Source organism: Trematomus bernacchii, unplaced genomic scaffold (assembly GCF_902827165.1).
Source record: "Trematomus bernacchii unplaced genomic scaffold, fTreBer1.1, whole genome shotgun sequence".
Lineage (NCBI taxonomy): Eukaryota > Metazoa > Chordata > Actinopteri > Perciformes > Nototheniidae > Trematomus > Trematomus bernacchii.
In genome coordinates, this window is record NW_022987567.1 from 3,707,169 (window position 1) to 3,728,008 (window position 20,840).

The 20,840-nt window shown below is 40.7% G+C and overlaps 1 protein-coding gene across 1 annotated transcript in view; it reads right to left on the reverse strand.

Moving 5' to 3' along the window:
* Positions 1-17,571, reverse strand: part of cacna1bb (calcium channel, voltage-dependent, N type, alpha 1B subunit, b) — a 152,528-nt gene extending 134,957 nt beyond the window's left edge. Inside the window, 5 exon segments of the mRNA XM_034126055.1 lie at positions 6,598-6,737; positions 9,152-9,257; positions 11,014-11,292; positions 14,816-15,125; positions 17,420-17,571. Coding sequence (XP_033981946.1) covers positions 6,598-6,737; positions 9,152-9,257; positions 11,014-11,292; positions 14,816-15,125; positions 17,420-17,480 — 896 coding nt within the window. The 5' untranslated portion in view covers positions 17,481-17,571.
* Between the last annotated feature and the right edge of the window lie 3,269 nt (positions 17,572-20,840).

A 20,840-nucleotide genomic window follows, 5' to 3' on the forward strand; every position in this document is an offset into this window, starting at 1 on the left:
TACTTCCTAACCTATAGAATAAACTACTAAAGGGATAATCTAATCAATGATGACAGTTGAGTGGATAACGAAAAACAATAGCTGGTTGCAGCTCTACTAGATTTTGTATTCCTGACCACATCCCTGTGTGAGCGTGAGCGGGAAGAGAAGGAGCTCAGGGCTGTTTACAGACAGAGTGGAGCTGGTGTCAGTCTGCTGTGATGAGGACGACATGGCATCAGCATCAGCATCAGCATCAGCATCAGCAGCACAGAGTCCACTCACTGAAGGCTTCGCTAACCGGCTAGAAGACGTGAAGCAGAACAGCCTGAACACACCTCACAGCTGTCAGGTCACTGGCCGCCACATCCGTCAGTACAGCAGATATTGAGAAAGGGATCAATAACATCAGTCAGAGATCAACCTGAAATACCTCTGGGAACGTGCATGTGGATTCAAAGTCATTTTAAGAAAGGCAGGAGAGGATGGAGTTGATAAATGATCGAGTCTGACAAATTGTAGGCGGAGGAGCATTAGTTTGTCCATCCTTTATTACTACTGCACACCCAGCTATCAGGATGCAGCTGTGAGTTAAGAGAAAGGACACAAACCCTCTTGCCCCAACTTTGAGCTCAGCTGGTCAGAAACCCAGCCAGAAATGTATAATAATTCAAATGTATTTGTTGCTGTGTATCCAGACCTCAACAACTACGTTGGTAATGCAATGGTAAATATAGGGCATTTCTAGGTGACCACTCAAACAAACACCAGCATTCAACAATTCACACATTGAGGCAGAAACAGTGCCAGCTTTCTCATCAGCAGAAATACTCAAATAAAATAACGTTTATGACAAAGACATCCGCAGATGTGGGCCCAAAGACACTTCAACATGTTGACTGAAGAGGCTGGAGATCAAAACACTGACTAATCATCCTGAGCCACAGTCGACCTGACAGCCAATGTTATTATCAACAATAGAAATCAATTACACAATGGTTGTGATACTAAAACGCTGATGTAACTACATTTGTAACCTGTGAAATAACACGGGTGTTTGCAAAATGAAACTGCTAATGCTTAAATTTGCTAATTAGTACAAATATAAAGTACAGCTGATAGTAATGGGGATGTAATTCGCTGTGTCAGTCCTTAACAAATTGAAAATGCAACATTTAATTTGGATAGTATGTTTTTACAACTCACTAAAATGCCTGCATCAAATGGCATGACAATATATCCAACCACAGATATTGACTACAACATTTTGTGTTAATCAATCCAACAGATTTTAACATACTTGATAGTATTGGAGAAATCTTTAACCTGCTGGTAGCCCCAGAGGAAAAGTCAGAGGACCACCAAAGTGATTAGGATAAATGAGGACAGTGAACGCCTATACAAAATGTCGTGGAGATCCATCAAGTAGCTGCTGAGATATATCAGTCAGGCCATTGGACGATCTGTTGGGCATCCATAGAGCCATGCATTCTGCTACATAGGAAAACATTTACAGAAACAGATTCAAAATGGGGTCAGCTTTGATTAGCGGATGTTATACTGAAATTAAATGACAAAATGCTTTTGAATCCCAACTCACCCTTTAGCTGCCGTTATGTACAGCAAAGACATTGACACGCTCACCAAGGCCTGGCTGTCAGACCAGTGGGCGGTCAGACAGTCGGCAGACCTTCAAAGGGAGCGTTTATTTATCCTGCCGGGCGGGGGCATAAGCTAAAGTGATCCGACCTCTGTAGTCTCCGCGACTATACTTTGAGGCCGCCTATTGTGGTCGCCCCGCCGCCAGAGAGGCACATGAAAGGAAATCACAACTTTGAAGTCGACACACAAGCGCAGACACTCGCCCCGACCACTTACAGCCCCGAGACCCGTGAATCAAAAATAAATAAAAACAACTGCCCTGGCCTTTGTTACGCTGGAGATGACAGCGGGATTATTGTTCTCAGTGAGTTCACCCGGCAGCCTTAGGTTGCCGTTGCCATAGAGTTTTCAAGGCGAGTGAAAGGCCATTGGAGGCTTTGGTCAATAACAGCAATAAAAGGCCAAGAGCCAGGGGGGGTTAAATGTAGAGCCATTGAGCTGTCACTGACACACAATAAAGCATATACATGAGCATTTGGGGACATATTACATGACTTGAAATGTATGTAAACCTAAATTAAATTAAATGTATTTGTATTGAGCTCAATGTAAATGTTTCCATGAGGTACGAGCAATCTTTGGCTTCTTCTAGATATCCTTTGTGAAAAATGTCTGAATGTTCTAATTTGTAAAAGCGTGAGTGCCTAAATGGCCCTGCTCCAGGTGGAACGTCTCAATGGATAATAAAGTATTATAGCAAAGGAGTTGCAGCCAGGCAAGTAATACAAGTACGAGGGGCTTTGGACAGTCATCTTTTTTGTACCTCACAATGTGATTTAAAAAGGGGGTTGAATTGCAAAAAGGTTCATATTAATCAGTTTTCAATTGATCCATTCGTCAGTACATTTACATACCCTCACACATCTGCCTACACAGTGACATACAACACACAGAGCATGAATATACACAGTATGTTTTACATTGAATTTTAAAGTAAAGATTTACCACGTGAGATCAAATATGTATGTTTGAAATATATACTTTAGCCCTGGGTTTTTGCTACAGCTATATACTACCCGTCACCTTCCCTGGCTCACGAGTACTTTGTTGCGTATGAAATTGATTACTTGAATTTGACACAGTTTATAACGCATCACTCTTTGTATGTAAGAGTACGAGCCGTGTATGAGAACCCAGGAGATTTTCTCTCAGACGCAGAGTTTCTCAGGAGCCACAGAAGATATTACAAACTGTCAATCACACCTAATAACGCCCCTTGGCCATGGTAGAAAGTATTATAAATCACTTTCTTGGCTTGGTGACTGATGGCAACATTTCAAGAACGTAAGAAACCACTTTACTTCCTGGCTTAAAGGAAGAATATGTAACCTAAACTGCCTCTCCTAGTTTCTGGAGGAAACCAGACTAAATGGACTCCTATTAAGTTTAGCCTTTGAAATTAGAACAAATGTGAGTCATTTCATCTTTTCCCTCTTGGACTTTTTTATAACATTTTCAGCCACTGAGTCATGATCACCCAGTTTCTGCGAGCACGATGCTTCATACTGGCAAATGTTCTATATGCTCCAGAAAAGAAAATGGGTTTGAGAGCAGAGCATGCTACTCACGCAGTTTCTTTATGTCAGACGGCGTCATGCTCAGCGTGTGATTGGACGTGCCTGGCTCCTCATCACGACGCTCTGTTCCTGGGCTGGCCGGCTCGGTGTTCTATTGATTAGGCCTTTGACAGATTGATTCTCTTATTAGGGGCTCCTAATGCCTGATCAGGACAGATTGAAGGTCTGCCACTGCCTCCAGCTACACTATCATTTGGATCCTTTCATTAGGATCGGATGGCTGTATCCACATAATTATCCTAAGCACTAACAGGCGGAGAATTAGCACTGATTCTTAGATATTTGAAAAAAAAGGATATATGTCATATGTCCATAAAGATTAATGGAGCTTAATATTTTAAATATCAAGTAAAGCAGTCATAGCAGATCCACGGCCACATATTCACAGAGTGTATCTTAAATTAGATTTCTGACCAGTTAGATCAATAAAAACCCTCAACGATCACTTTTGATTGTATTTTTGATCCATTATTCATGCATTGATTGATAACTGCATTAGTGTTAACGTTCCTAAGGGTTTCTCGCTCACCATTTATTATTCTGTTGCTACTCCGAATATCTTTACCGAGTTATGAGCTTTTCTTTTATACCAACTTAAGTGTGATGAGTAATTCTGTCCTGCAGGCGGCTCCTCCCCGGTGTGGAGAACACAGGACAAAGCTGGAGCAGATTTGAACACCCAGGTGCGCAGTAAAGTCCTTCTAATCCTCTTAAGTTCACTTAGGGAGGCTGCACATCTGAGCACATGCTTCAAATGTCTTCTCCTCCTTTTATCACTCTGCCATCGGGACGGTTTCTCCAAGGATCAGATGTTTCTCATACTGCGACCCAGTGGTGATCTGATTGATCTCGTATTGATGTGTGCCCGGCGCCGGACACCTTCCCCCCCCCCCCCCCCCCCCCCCCACAATCCCCCAGGAGCATGTCGAGCACAAAGCAAACACAGCGTCACTCACATACACACAGAAACACCCGATCAGGCAGAGGCACATTGTCTACCATGGTCGCTTGGCAACCAAACGGAGACACACACACACACACACACAACATAATGGTTAATTTGTATCCAGCTGTGTCAGCAACGGGTAGTCAAAACTGAAGAGCTATTTCTCCTGGTTTAGCTTCTCAAGAGGTTTTTAGACACCCAGTAAATAACAAAATATTAACATCCTTTAAATTCAATATCCAATCATCTAATTGGCTACCAATGATTTAAATGACTTCCTATGCATGAGAACATAATGATGACGCCTCTTGTTTTTAACCTTGAAATGTGACGCAGAAGGCTGAGAACCACTGCTGTCAGGCTATTGATCTCCAAGGTGTCGGCACTGAAAGCAGCTGAAGCCTCTTTCCACATGAAGATGGTGGAATTCAAGTGTTTTGCTCAAAGCAATGTGCCATGAAGATGTGCCTGTGATCTCCAGATTTACAGAAAGCCTTCTTTCATCTTCCTCACACAATTCTACCACTGTGTGTAGGTATTGCAGGGGAACATTAAGTCCAATCACAGCTCCAAACACACATATTCCCACTTATGCTCTGTGTGAAAGAAAAAGAAAAGCGCATCTCTGAACTGTTATTGTGCTGGCAGGGGCTTGAAACAGGAGAAGAAATGTAATTTTGAGCACCAGCTTTCTGTGTGTTGGCTTAAAATGAAAGATGTATTTACAAAAGGAATCCAAAGAAAATATGACAAGGTAATCAATCTAGCTCTTTCCCTCTCTTCAGTTGTATATATGTTGTCTGCTTTTCTCATCACACTTGCTAATCTTTGTTCTGTTCCTCTTTCAATACACACCTTGATTTATTTGCATATTGACCTTCTGAAACAGGACACTATTTACAGCTCAAATCCAATCTGGTCCCCACAAAGCAATAAGGCAGTACAATACTCATCTGCTCAAGGTACCAGAGCAATTACTGTTAGCATCAAGTGAACCTGGATGAATCAGGCACATTTCTGACTGTGTATGACTTATTCAGGCTGTGGAGGGGGACATGATAAGAGTGGATTCATGGACTACTTTTCCATTGTAATCCATCCAAGGTAAAAATCTAATGGTTTGTCCAGCAGTGGGAGTCAGTAGTGACATCGTCAACATTGATTGAGAGCTTTCCAAGCTTCTGTAAGGTGCTTCATGAGGTGGTAGCTGTTGAGGAAGCCACTGTTGGTATTTTCACCATGCATTCAGAGGTGTAGAGGAGCAAGGGTTAAACTAAAAAGGACGGCTTCCTCAGTGTAAACTATAATGGGACCAATGATACAAAGCGTTCTGAATCCATCGAGCAATTCATGCGTCCCTATAGAAGGAAAAACTCAGTATCATCAGGATGCACCTTCCGATGAAAGAGGTGAGGGTGCCCTGGTGACAAAAGATCAACATATCGCAACCGTGTGATAATCTTAACGCTCTAAATGTGCCAGCTTCACTCCACAGATTGTTTTGTTAAAGATTATGGTTACCAGTTTTAAATGGCTTCACAGGACAGTGTGATTGTTGTCTCTTTAAACAATAAAATAAGGGCTCTCAGAATAATACAGGAGGTGGAGGAATTATAAGCTCAGTTGAAAAACCTCCTTTAGGCTGACAACCTTCTGATTGCCATGGATAGTTAAAAGTAGAGAAGGAGCATCATACCGCCTCACAGTCATATCTTCAGGGCTGCCTATACTGGACTCCCAGCAGTATTCTCACAGAACAATTGACCTGACCATTGCTCTGTCATTGACTTTCCAGGACACCTTTCTGATAATAAGAAATACAGGCCATTGCATGTCTCCAAGCTTCTCTGCGAGACATACACTTTTGTGGAAGCCCTGCTAAGAGGAACTACAAAAGCATATTTTGCAGAACTCTGTGGTCAAATGAGTTGCAGTGTCAACATATACCTATTGCTGAAAACCATTTATCAAATACAAAACGTAATCGTACTCTCAATTTGCCAAGAGGTGTGTATGGTTGTTGAGACAAAAGTTTCACATTCTCTTGAAAATAAATGTTATTTTACAAATTATTACGTAAAATCTCTGACCAAATCAGGAAGATTGAAAGCCATACAGTGTGTCCATGTAGTGTAGTCCACTAAAAAGGAGCGATATGCAAAGGCTAAAGCAACAGATGTTCCTTGTGACACATATTTTCCTGATTTGTGTTGATGCTAGTAGGCAGACCCTTTTACTGGAAGAGGTTGATTTCACAAACCTCTCTCTCTCTCTCTCTCTCTCTCTCTCTCTCTCTCTCTCTCTCTCTCTCTCTCTCTCTCTCTCTCTCTCTCTCTCTCTCTCTCTCTCTCTCTCTCTCTCTCTCGATGCACTCAGACACACACAAAAGCAACCACTCTCTCACTTCGGACCACCAGCGGTCGAGGGACTCACCCCGTGAGGACGACCACGAAGTCCATTACATTCCAGCCGTTGCGGAGGTAGGAGCCTTTGTGAAACGCGAAGCCCAGGGCGATGATCTTAATGGCGGCCTCGAAACAGAATATTCCAATAAAGTAGGGCTCTGTGTCGTCCTACAGAAAGACAGAGAGAGGATGAGAGTTACAGGGGAAGATCTTTTTGTTTGAGGTCAGAGAGGGGTCAATGAAGCGTTAAGGGAATGAGAGGGGGGTAAGGCAAAGAAAGAAAGACGTCTTCTTTCACTTCTTGCAGAAGCATGAACAGAAGTGCAGTCCGCTTCTTTGGATGAAAAGAGAGTAAATACAGTGAAAACAAATATTCACACACACAGTATGATCTTAAGGGCAATGCTAACTCAAAGGAGCCTCATGAACGCTAAATATTTTAAAACGTATTATTTAACATACATGGAGAATATCATTTTTTGGGGGTGAGGGTTTATTAGGGTCAATTGCCCGTCTGGTGTGATGTTTGGACAAAAAGGACGGAGGGAGGAACTTGGGAACGACTAGAGCATCAGAAGGAACAAACACAGGACCATTTGGGTTACAAGTGGAAGTTTTGGAGCAAACCAAAAGGGTACATACGCCAACTAGGGGGTTACTTGGGACATTGAAGTGCCCCTGTGGTTAATCATTGTGAGAAAAATGAAGCAAGGAATTTAGCAGGCAATTGGAGCGACCACAGGGAACTTGAGGGCCTCTTGTTGCAACCATAGGGGTAAAAATTAAGCATTTGGCTCAACCAAAAGGGCATGTGTACCGAACAAAAACACACTTCAGCAACATTTTGAACAGCCAGAAAGGCATTTGCATTATTCAAGTGCCACTCTGGTGTGACATTAAGACAAAAAATTAGGCATAATGAAATTTGGAGGTACCTTGAGTGACCAGAAGTGCCCCTCTAGTGTGAAATCAGGGCAAATCAAAAGCACATTATCCCAATAGTACAACGATATTCCAGTTTGAAAGAGCTCTTTGGCAGTGAGAGAATATGCACAACACACATGACTGGACATGATTGATTGGGGCACTCTGCGTCATCTCCTAAAAGTGTCACAGTTTTATCATTTGCACTATGTGCCTAGGTTAATCCCGGGCCTTTCTGTAAGTAAGGGAAATTGATCAAGCGTGGATGACATGACACTTTTTCCTTTGCCTCCATTATTATCTGCAAAAGCCTGGGGCGATGTACATGAGCAGAAGATATCTCACGCCTACATTAACCTCTCTCTCCCCCGCGATTTTCCACCCTCGTTCCCAGCATACTACAACCTGACAGAGAGTGTCCCCAACCCCCAGCATCACTTGGTCTGCAACATAAATAATCACGTAAAAGCAGTGTGACAGGCTCGAGCACTATGAGAAACGTGACCTTTTCTATGGAGCTGGCTGACTGCGGTGCACATCCAAGAGATAATGTTTGTTGGACCAGAGATGCTGTTTCATGCGTGAAGGCTGCGGTGGTAAAATAATGACAGTTTGTTATTGTTGAGAAGCAGATATACTGATCCTGGCCAATAAGAGAAGCTGTAGGGGCCTGCAACGTTTCACATCAAGCTTTCAATGTCGTACAGTATATTCATTTTGGCATGAAATACAAAGACAAGACTCAGACAAAACAATTTAATCTGTTATGTAATGACAGGGCTGGAGGGCTGCCTGGATAAATGTCTGTACTACTAGTGTGTTAACATCTATTATACATACATCTAAAATACTCCTGAATTATGAATACGCTTGCATAAAACGGCTGGGGATATCCCGAAAGATCGTGGTGCTTAAGATCAGCCATGGATCTGAAATACCCTTGCTGAATAGCTTCTATCATCGCCTCCACTTACAGTACGCCTCCTACTCTGTTGACAGAGCTTCATAAATAATAGCTGATCCCTTGTTCTAATTAAAAGGCTTCTTGTTGTATTACATGCTCGAGGTGGAGGAGGCAGCGACAGGAAGCCTGTTTACTCCTTTGTGTAGCCACTCTAATCCCTTTTTCAGGTGATGAATGCTACCTTTTTGTTTTCCGAGTTGTTAACATCTTCACTGCTGAATTTGCATTGCAGCTGCTGAGACGATTAAAAACAGGAGTGGGTTTTCGAGAGGAAATCATTGACTTTTAAACATCAAGCTGTTGCTCTTTGTAACACTCTGGCTCCTATTTAAAGGCAAACTCCCTAAGCTACGACACCCTTAAGAACAAGAAGAGCAAAGTGCTGAACCATGAAGCTACGTGCTATTTGCGTTGTTTGTTTTTTCCCCCCGGTACGCCAGGCGGGAGTTGCCTCTTGACCTCCCAGTGTTGCAGTCTGTTTGGTTTGCTCTCTCTGATACTGGTTAGCTATGTGACGTGACTCTTGCAGTTTAAATGTTTGTTTGAACTGGGAAGCTGGGGAATAGGCTAGCTCAGTGAAAGCTTCTGCTGACCAACAAAGCTTATAAAATAGAAACAAATCTGTTTAACTGGGGTTAACTCTGATTACTTTATCGGTCTAAAGGAGGTGAGGTCATCAAGTGGAAGCACTTACCAGGCGTTCTGACATGGGCGTCTTGTCGTGTTCAGGTAGATGCTGCTCCAGGGCCAGGACGATGCAGTTGGCGATAATTGTAGCTAGGATCATGTACTCAAATGGAGTGAGAGAGTTAAGGAAATGTTGACAGAGAGAAAGTTGCATTCATTTCATTTCACAGCTCAAATCATTGACTATACATTTTCATATGCAATGATTACCAGGATAAATGTAACCAATCAAGGTTGGTGATTCTCAATCTAATAAAATAAGGTGCCTAATCATGACAGACAACATTAACATCAAGCTAATTATCATCCATGTTGCTGTATGCAAAATGCCATTAATTTGGACGTATTCTTTCCACTTAAGCATAAACCTTCCACAGGCTGTGTTTCAAGGCTTCCCAGAAAGAAAGCGTCCTATACATGCGCCCATCATATTTCCAGATGGTTGACCATTTCCAAACCATTTTCAATGGTTGGCTCATTCTGCAATCCATTTTCACTGGGTCATTGCCCGCGGGCCAGGGCCTATTGAGAGCCTGTGAATCGCGAGGGGAATACGGAGTTTATGACCATTACAGCCAAGAGGTAGAATTAGTACCCAGCCTGATTGTACAACCAGAACAGTGTTTTCCCGACAGTGAATGTTCAAAAGATAAACAATCAGTATGATGACTTATGTTAGGATTTTTTGTTTCCTGTCTTTTTTTTTCAATTTTTTGTCTCTTGGAATAGGAAGTTAAACTTGCATCATGTAAATTGATAGTCATTGTTATTCAATGACAGCTAATGTTGTTCATCATCACCCATAGTGCTGCTCTTGCTGTCTTCTTGTTTTTTGTCATACAAGCTCTAGCTTTCCAGCCCAAGCCATTTTACTGATAACATTTATTATTTTTAAAATCGCCTATTTATTTTTCATCATAAAAATGTTTATTAACTGGGATTATTGTACTTGTTTTCAGACCACTTTTAAATGTAATGGTCCTTGGAGGCTGCTATTGTGGATTTAACCTTATATAAAGATTTTGACAGTTTTCCCATCTTGCAATAGATAAAACCGGCCAAAGTTACGCTGAATAATATTACCCTAGCAGAATCTTTCACTTATTTTAACAGTGAAGATACGCAGATTTGAAGGGTGACCATGACTGTTGAAGTGGAATTGTTTTGCAGCTCTGAAAGAGTTGCGTGGGCGCAGCACCATGGAGAGGGCTCCTAACGAACACAACGAGGCGGAGCTGCAACCCTGGACCAGCGGTCTCTTATTTTTACAAAAACAAACCAAGCCTTTTCTTAAGATTTCATGACCGGAGGGCACGACGAGTGGAGGTCAGGCGGTGCACGCAGCCACAGCACTTTCTTACCACTGCCCTTTTACGCACGCAGCTTTTTATTGACTTCTAGTTGCGTGGATCAATAGCGATGTTTGGTCGTCATTAAGTGACGCTGGGGCTGCTGCTGGACAGTTTACAGCTCACATTTTGACAAAATAACTTATCACTCGATGCGCACGCCTAGAACTGGGAAAGGCAGCACAAAGGGCGGATGTGAAGTCTTTTTAACCCCGCACCTATTCAGGACACATCTTTGTGTCAGGCTGAGGCAGATAAGCAGCGCAGCGACAGGTGCGGGCAGCGTTGCGCGGAGAGGCATAATGACAGTGTGGAAGCTGCTCCACGTTGTGAAAATAACTGCTCATTCAACAGCAACAGGAAGAGAATCCACTGAATATAATCAACACAACAGATTGACAAACAGGCCTGCGGGCGGTGGTGTGTTTCTGCTTTCTAACCATCTGTGTGGGGTTGCCAGGCAGGGACAGCCGGGTTACACATGCACCTGCTCGGTGCGCACGGTGCTCAGAAAGGATATGGCCACTCTGTTATTCGCTTTGCATACTTCCTGATGAGGTTGTCCTCGCGGAAGATGAAGAGGGAGCGGTTGACAGTGAAGCAGTTTTGTTTGACTGGGTTAGGGTTGTATATGGCCATTGTCCGGGCTCTCTGGGCCATCGACTGCTTGTACACCCTCGGGCCGCCCGGAGCGCCGCCACCCCGGGCTCCCCCTCTCCCGGCGCCCGGTCCGCCTCTCCCTCCACCGCCTGCGCCTCCTCCATAGCGGGTGGGCAGATCTTCTGCGAAGCGAGGCATCCTGGAAACGAACAGATCCAAAAGGGTAAATCCAAACTGGTGTCAGTGGAAATGGAGGGGAGACGCATCACAACAAACACACTTCATCCAAAGCACAGCTCAGAGGGTACAGAAAGCGCTGCGTTTGGGAAAGGAAAAATAGGGTGGTCTCATAGAAAACCATGTTCTCTGGATCCTTTCCATTCACTCATCTTCGGGGACATGGAAAAGTTTAAAGCAATAAAAACACTTTAGCTGTAGCCTATATGGAATCACTTCGCTGAGGCTGTTGCATCCATAGCGGCCGTGTTCTGAGAAATAAAAGAAAATCACGCTGAAATCACATCACCCTGTCTCTGTCCAAACCCCTGACAGCATCGCGTCAGCATCCAAACACCAGTTGAAGCGATCAGGTGTCAGTGAGCATTAAAAAAACACTGGAATTCCTTTTCTTTCCCCCAGTTAAAAGCATTAAAAAGACAATCCAACACGAGCAGTCCTGTGATTTCTGTTTGATCGCTCGCTGTATGTGGGCTGAGGGCTATAAAGCAAGTCCTCCGTGGAACAAGGAAGAGCGCATGTGACCAACACGAGCCTATCAGTGAGTGGAGCGCACAGACGCGCTCACCGTGTGCTGGCTGCTCGCAAGAGAGTCTGGGCAACTGATGAGGATCACTAAAGCCCTGAGGGTCAGAACAAGAGTTTATCAATCCTTCCTTTAGCGTCATCTAGGGAAAAACGTGATGTCTGCACAGTATGGAAGACATTGCATTGCATCACAAGATATATATGGCTTCTAAGTGATCGCAGAATGTGTGAAGATAAAAACATCTGAAAGTAAAAATCTGAATGTTTTTGACAGGAAGTTGTGAGGAACGAATGACAGTTGTTTGCACACAGCTCTGTAGAAAGAATACACTTCCTGCCTATGAATAAAAAAGGTTGTTAATTATTCAATTAGGGATAATTAGTCTAACACAGTTGTAATTACTTCAATCAACATACATGCAAAACAATACCTCCATTATTAGCACATACTCTTTCTGTAGTGATGGTGGCTATACAAATATATCATTATTATAAATACATACCTATTATTATTTATTACATTGTATACCCCTGGAAATAATTACTGCACTTAATTCTTTATTTCTTACATAAGTATGTATGCTGTGTGTATTTGTTGTCGTATGTTGTGATGTTTTTGTTTTAATGGCACCTTTCAAAAGGGAGAAGCTTTTCTTTCTTTCATTGTACATATATAATGACATTAAATGATTCTATTCTATTCATTATACTTCACAGTTTCATTCTTTATTCCTGTGTATTTGTATAAGCTACCGGATACAGATTTCCCTCTGGGTCAATTAAGTATCCCTCCAGTAAATGAAAAAACAATTATATTGTGTAAATAAATATATATACACCATTTGTTTCAACATCAGTTTTCTTTTCATATATGTATATAGTGTTAACCCTTGTGTTGTTTTAACATAAGCTTTTAACAGTTTTGGGTCACACAAAGCCAACTAATACAAATATAATGCCTAACCAAAAAATGTTCTCCTTTCCTATTACCTCATTGAAACCCTTCATGTAGAAACAAGTGGCAACCCTTTACCCATGCATGCCAAAATATATGCCATACATGTATGCATTTACAAAGCAAAAATTATATTTAAAAAAGAAAAATAAGTTGGTCTACTTTTTTTTTATTAACTATTATATTTCTGAATATATCAATCAAAGGTTATTGATCATAGGAAGGAAGTAAATAAACAAGCTCTGTTGATAGGGACTACAGTGACTCACACAAATATTAAGACCATTATTAAGACCACTATTAATATAGATAAGAGCTTGTTTAGACAAACCTTAATTGCATTTGGTGTGTTAAGGGTGTGGCGTTTACCGGAGAGGATAGTTTTGCTTTTACAAAATTAGATTTAGAAATTCATTCAAATGTGAAATCAAACATTTTCACTTGGTTTCTTAAATTTAAAGCTACCAGGGTATTTTGTTTCAAGATTCAAAATGACACCATGGGTGAACTCGGTCTCAGAAGTGTTCGTGGTGTCTACATACTTTTGGCCAGAATATCTATAGCTCTCTGAAACAAACGCTCTGGCTGAGGAGCCATCTAGTGGTTCAGCTAATGTGTTGCACAAATAACACAAGAGCACTGTATTATGTTTCTTGTCCTGTGCTGATATTGAGGAAGACACTGATGTGGAGATAATAAAGCTGCCTTGGAAATAAACCTCCCAATAACAAATATCCATGAACTGCAGTTGGTTATGCAAATCCTGTAAACAGTATGAGAAAAATAGATTATCAGGAATCCAATATGTTTGAAGCACAGTAAATAACATTGAAACTTATCATTGTCTTTATCACAATATCTGAATTATTTGTATTAAAGATTAGTATGATATTGTCTCATACTGATCCAAGGTCGCTTAATTAAACAGAATCAGCATCGGCAGACTGTGATATTGGCAAATATCATATAGTGAGAAAACTTGTAATTTGCATTGCATACAATTTAGCACAAAGATCAATCTTCTTATTTACGAGGCGCCAATACTCACTTGACAAAGAGGGGCAACTTTTGTCAATGTCAATTTAATTAAAAAAGGGGGTAGAGAATTTTGACCACCAACACATTATGATAATAATCTTGAAGAGGTTTCCTGTGTCCAAATCTGTTTTAAATACCTTTATTATTTCAGTTATGTTAATTATTTCAAAATTATGATTGACACAAATATGACGTGTGAATAATAGTCTATGCAGGACCTATGAAGCAGGACAAATACAGCACAGAAACAGTGTACACATTGTAATGAGGCAAGAAAAGGGTAGGGGCTTGCAGTTAACTAAATCGTATTCCTTGATCTTTAAGCATTATTATTATTATCTTTCTGTCCATTGTACATGCTTAAACGCAGAGGTGGGAGAAGTACTCAGATCTTGTACTTAAGTCAAAGTACAAGTACAAGAGTGTAAGAATATTCTGTTACAAGTAAAAGTCATGCATTCAAAAATATATTAGCATCAAAATATACTTAAATTAGCCTACCAAAAGTAAAAAGTCATAATTTCTGTAGATTGGCCCATTTCAGAATAATATAATATATGTTGATTATAATGATTGATCATTAAAGTGTTATCAAAGCTGGTAAAGGTGCAGATAGTTTTAATCACTTTGTATGCAGAGTATCTTGTGAATGTTAATCCAAGTGTAACTAAAGTCTTATTTAAGTGTTGAACATACTGCATATCACATCATTATTCCAAATTATGCAAACTAACAAAATATATCAAATAAATGTAGAAGTACACTATTTACCTCTGAATTGTAGTGAAGTAGAAGTAGCCTATAAAGTAGCACAACTTTAGAATACTCAAGTAAAGTACAAGTCTCTCAAAATTGTACTTATGTTGTTCAGTACTTGAGTAAATGTACTTAGTTACTTGCCACCACTGCTTAAAAGTACAAGTTGTATCGCTTAATATTTAGTTCAAATGTTTTTAAATCTCACCCGCGAGGCCATGGTGTGCTGTTCAGCGTCTCGTGCTTCCGGACTATCTGACGCACACCGTCTCCTCTTCCCGCTCTGCTCTGGTCCTCCAGGTGTAACACCGAGTCATACTTCTGCACCGTGTCCGCTCTCCACACCGGGCCCTCCGGGTCTCCAGAGCAGGGGTCCTCTCCCTCCACAGGCCCCGGCTCTCCCTCTGCCCGCTGGAGACAGGGGCCGGCCCTCCGGTCAGGTGACACAGCCCAGGTGTCCTCGTACTCTGCCCCCAGGGTGAGCATCCTCCACGAGCCCAACGTGGCTGAGCGCACCGCTGGGGTTCAAATAAATGATATGTAAAGTACGCAGCAGAACTGAAGACATGCCATTTCTGATTTATAATGCACACTTTAATAAGCTGGAATTAAACAAAAAAATACTTTAGGAAGTCAGCATTTGTCGCAAAAAAAACAAGTAGGACTCGTAGTAAAAAGAAATAGAAAGTTCCAAAACTCAGTCATGTAGAAAATGTAGGCTAGCTATAAACACTTAAAGGTCCCCAAGCTATGCAACATCTTCCCCAAAAACACACGTCCGTTTGGCTAAGTTGTTACAGTTTCAGCTCTTTTCCGAAATAAAATAACTAATTCTCTTCTTGGCAACAAGTATTAACACATTTTAAGCAAGGAAATATGATTTTTAATCTGCCGTGTGTGAGGCTAATGTTAGCTGCTCCCATGTAGCGGTTATCAAGACACTGATGCCCTCCACAAAGTTGGTGTACAATACCCAAACAAAGACATAGCCTAATAATAATAATATTGGGAGGGATGAAACCCTCTTTAATGGTCACACATGCAGAGCACACAGCACACACAGTGAAATTTGGCCTCTGCATTTAACCCATCCTAGTACCAGGAGTCTAGTACTAGGAGCAGTGGGCAGCACCCTGGGAGCAATGGAAGTGAGGGGGGAAGGGGGTTGTCCGGTGCCTTGCTCAAGGGCACCACGGCAGGGCAGGAGGTTTACTGGGACCTCTTCCAAGTAGCAGTCCACACTCCATTTTTTTGGTCTGGTCGGGGACTTGAACCGGCGACCCTGCGGCTCACAGTCCAATCCCCTACTGACTGAGCCACTGCCGGACTACTGACTGAGCCACTGCCGGACTACTGACTGAGCCACTGCCTATGTATTTCTAAATTGCTTCTAAGCAAGCATATTACTCACCTATGTTTGGGTTTTCCAAGTAAAATAGGCATTTCAGTCATATATTGTTTCAGCCATTGGGCAAAGCCAGTAGCCTACTTGTCACATATTTTTGTTCAGTTACAGTAGGTTAAGTACAGGTGTAATTTATTAATTGATTGATGGATGGATTCCATTTAGCTTTTTCACTTTCAGGGTCCTGGTATTGTGCATGCTGGTTCGCTGTCACACTGTAATTACTTATGGCCCACTTGAATGGAACAGAGCCATGATTAATGTAATTGGTAACACCTGTGCTTTTTATTTGCTATGACAGGTCAAAATGTCTGCTGTGAAAAAGGCTTTTATTGACTTTAAACCACTGTAGATTTGTTAACATTGCCTTCATTTATTTCTTCTATTTCTGTCATCTCCTCTTGTCCTTTTTCAAAACTGCACTCGCAACCTTTTTAAATCCATCCCCCTTCTTCATAGTTGTAATTCCTCTAATGAAATTATTTTTATACTGTTGCTATGTCATGATATTTTTGTTATGTCATTGTTTATACTGTTTCTGTTGCTGTTTTTACCTTGTTAGGTACCTTGTTAAACTAATAAAGCGTATTATTTATATAATCACAATTTATTTTGACTGCTTATTACTCTATAAAGATCCCTCAGGACTGTGAAATAATAGGCTACAGTCAGCCCAGAGACAGCTTACCTTATGAGAGTTTGAGTTGTGATGGCAGTGTATGAGACAAAGCAAATAAAACCTTTGAGATTAACTGAATCATTAGACTCTGTGATGTATCATTTCAAACTAACACAGTTATTCACATTGGTTTGACCCAGAGGCCTCCACTCAGGTTTAACAACCCTAATGGTTATTCATACAATAAAGAAATGTAAACAAATGCAGTAACACTTTATATTAAGGTACATATTCACCATCAACTAGTTGTTAATTAACATGCATATTAGCAGTATATTGGCTCTTTATTAGTCATTATAAAACATGTATTAATGCCTTATTCTACAAGTAATAGGCCAGTTAAGAGTTTTTCCTTAATAACCCTCTTATTAGTGATTATTTATTGTAAGTAAGGAAGTTGTTGTACATGAGTTTGGGTCTTAATATGCTCAATATGGGGTTAATAAGGCAGCAATTCTCCCATAATAACACCAAACAAATATGGTCTATTCTTATGTAACAAGACATGAAACTACAAGTGTTTATTGTGTCAAAATAAATAAAAAAATTGGTGTTTCTAACAAAAAATATGTTCCCTATTTTAAAGTGAAGTATTTTTCATAAAAAATAAGCTAGTAGTTTGACTCTAATATGTTAATTAACAACTAATTGATGGTGAATAAGTGTACCTTAATATAAAGAGTTACCACAAATACAATCGTAGGTGGTTAGAAGTAGAATAAACGTACCATAAACCACAGTTGACCGTCTCTCTGCCCATCTCGAGTTGTGAGGAAGACTTCTCTTCATAACTGCTCTCCAGGGTTACTGAGGTACGTCCAACTGAAGAGTGGAATAAATCAACTCTTTGACCCCTACACGGTCGGTACATGTATGTCTGCAGGAGGCACCAGGGCAGGGGCACCAAAGACAAAAATAAAAGTTTCTCCCACCCTGGAATGCGGAAAAGGGCTGCTTCCTGTCCTGCCAGTTAAGAACCTCGTTATCAGACCGAGCGTCTTCCATGCTCAAGGAGAAATTTCACTGATTCAATTATCGGCTCTGTTTTCGCTGTCCGCCCTGGTTACCAGGAAGGGAGCAATCATCGGGCAGTTTATGAGACCTAAAAGGCCTGCAGATGTTACAGAAACTCACTTCCTGCCGGGCTTTCTTTCATATTGCTGCTGGAGGGGACATTATGAATCCAAATCCACTGGGAGATGGGACAACAGCAGCTGAATTCATGTTTTTATAACTTTAAGAGTTTAATTGCAGAGGTGGGAAGGACCTATGTTTACTGAAATAAGTACAATGGGAAATTAATGTATACATTTCTATTTTGAGACTTTCTCTACGTTAGCTTTCGACGAAATGACTACCTTTTACTTTTCAACAGCTGTACCTACAGGTGACTTTGCAGATGAGTATTTTGTAATATGTAATATGTTCGTTTTTCATGCACTGATACAACTGCAATAGCAATGGCATTGTCAGAAGAGATATCACTTTGGTCTAGACAAACATTTCAAACAAAAACAAGATAGATTTCAATGGGATTTTGTGCAGTGCTATTTAATTCATCACATAGCCTCAGCAGTACCCTACAGAGTCACTATAATTACATACAAATTGTTTATCATAATTCCAATAAAAAAATGTTTTAAGGCAAATTAAAATGAACAAATATTCTAGTGTTAAATGTTTTCTACAGTTCATAAGCTCTCCTATAAATCTCTTACTGTAAGTTACGGTTATTTGCCATCATTTGTAATGATTTGACAGGCTAATTATTTCAATCATCTGCCCCATGTCCACTATTGGATGGAAGAACAAATGCAATTTGGGACAGATATACATTAAACCCACTCTCGTTAACGCTAATCTAGTATTTACTAAGAAGTTCTTGCATTCACAAATGTAACTGACTTTGCATTGCAAACACACTTTACATCATCATTTATTCCACCATAAAAGGTGCAACTAAAGAGTGATGGGGGCTGTCAATCAAGCACATTTTGCACACCCCTCCTTATGGAAGAGGCAGATAAGTAAGAACATTTGGTTTAGAGTAGCTTTACCAAGAAGAACCTTCATAACGTTTTTATTTCTTAAACTTATGCAAACACATGTTAACCCTTCTCTTGCGTTAGGTCATACCCCCCTTCCCATGCTATTTTCGGTCAAAATTGTCCGGTGTGTTTTGCACAGTGATATCTCTGGAACCCCTTATCCAATTTTGATGGTTGACATCTCATTGAACAGTCAACGCAAGTAGAATCAGGGGGTGACAGACAGAATGATACCAGGGGTGAATTTCATGTTGTAATTTTGCAGTAAGTTCAAAGATAGTGCTTACTGTACATTATTGTATATTATAAAAATGCTTGCCATGTAGGCCGTGTTTACTGGAGATGCTTTAGTTAGTGTTGTAGCTGAGATTCTTCCCGTTCCAATGATGTATGGGATGTATTGATTTGATACAAGCAAGTCAGTGTTTCATTGTGTACTTTCAACTACAGTATATGGTCCGGACCCACCGGTGGGCGCATCAAGTTCAGCATTCACTGCATTCACTGTGATGAATATAAAATAAGACACTGATACTGTTTTCCTCAATGAACATTTAGAGAAAAATAAATATTCAGGGCTCCTCTCCCTCAGGGCCTCTTCCTGGTCTGTTGACTGTTGATCAGGCTCATAGTCTGGATCGATGTTTTCTTCCATTTCTGAGACATCGTCCTCTATTTCTGGTTCAATACATTTGTCCAGAGCCTCTCTGACAGAAAATCGCCTAATCGGTCGCCTGCTCATTGTGTCAATGAGTCAAATGTGAGCAAGGCACAAATATAACTGCATGAGAGACAGTAATGGAGGGGCATTTACTGCGAGAAAGTGAGAGGTTTTTCTTTCTCGAGGGGCACAGAGCTCGCACCCGTGAGAAGGTATGATACATTGTATCATACAGCGCGAGAAAGTGAGAGGTTGTCTGGAAGGTGTGGGGGGACATAAGCACAAGAAGTGTGTGTGAGAGAGAGAGAGAGAGTACATTGCGAGAAAATGAGAGGTTCCCCGGACTTAGAGTACATTGCTTTGTCTGGAAGGTGTGGGGGGACATAAGCACAATAAATATGTGTGTGTGTGTGTCATTTCCTATGGCGGTCAATTCTGACCGAAAACATCATGGGTGTTTCACTGTTGAATAAAACACTAAAAAATCTATGCAAGTGGTGATCATCAATTGTATATGTTCAGAGGCCTAGTGTGGAGGATAACATAAGGTCTTGAGGCAATTAGATGAAAAACACAATATTTATGATCAAAAACAAAGTCACTCGGTCACTTGACGCAAGAGAAGGGAATGTTATCTAAAAATAATTGTGAATCCATGATTTGACCTGTAATGGAGTATTTCTGCTGCAGTATTTACTACCACTCTGTTTAGTATCTTCTATTAGTTGCAATGAGCTCCTCAGCATGATGGCACAAACTAAAAGCTTTAACATATACTCATTAAAGCTCACTATGTGTGGGAAGTGTCAGCAGATCCAACATTTTAGCGCAGTCTGTGAAACGGAGCAGCTGCCGGGTCGGGCTGAGGATGCGTTTGACAGGATAAGGAGCTGAAAAGCAGTTTCCCACTGGATCTGAAGAAAATCTGCAAAATTACAGTTGGAGAAAGAGGAAAATGTGATATAAAAAATTAGCATAACATATTTTGAGGTAACATTGTAGCAAACAGGCTCAAGAAACTACAAGTGAAGCATATCAGAATAAATGCATTAGTAGTAAATTTATTGAAAAAGATACAACCATTAAGATGGATGATTCACGGTCCAGAAATATGTAACAGAAAGTTATGAAGTGCATTTTTATAGCTTTTTTTTTCATTTATTTATACCTTTCAAGACTTTGAACAACAGTCACTGCTTTACTAACAACATTTAAAAAGACGGGTTCGCTTCAGTCTGCAAAATCATGAAACTAAATTAAAAATAGCCTAACTACAGTTACTACGCTTAGAAAAGTGGAGTTAAAATTAAACATAAAAAATGTAAAACGTTCTCTTATCTTACAAACTATGTTCACGTGGGTAATAAAAATTAAAACAAAAGTAAAAACCTTTGTCAGCACCATTGTCCTTTGTTTTTTAAACCCTCCATTTCAGTTTTA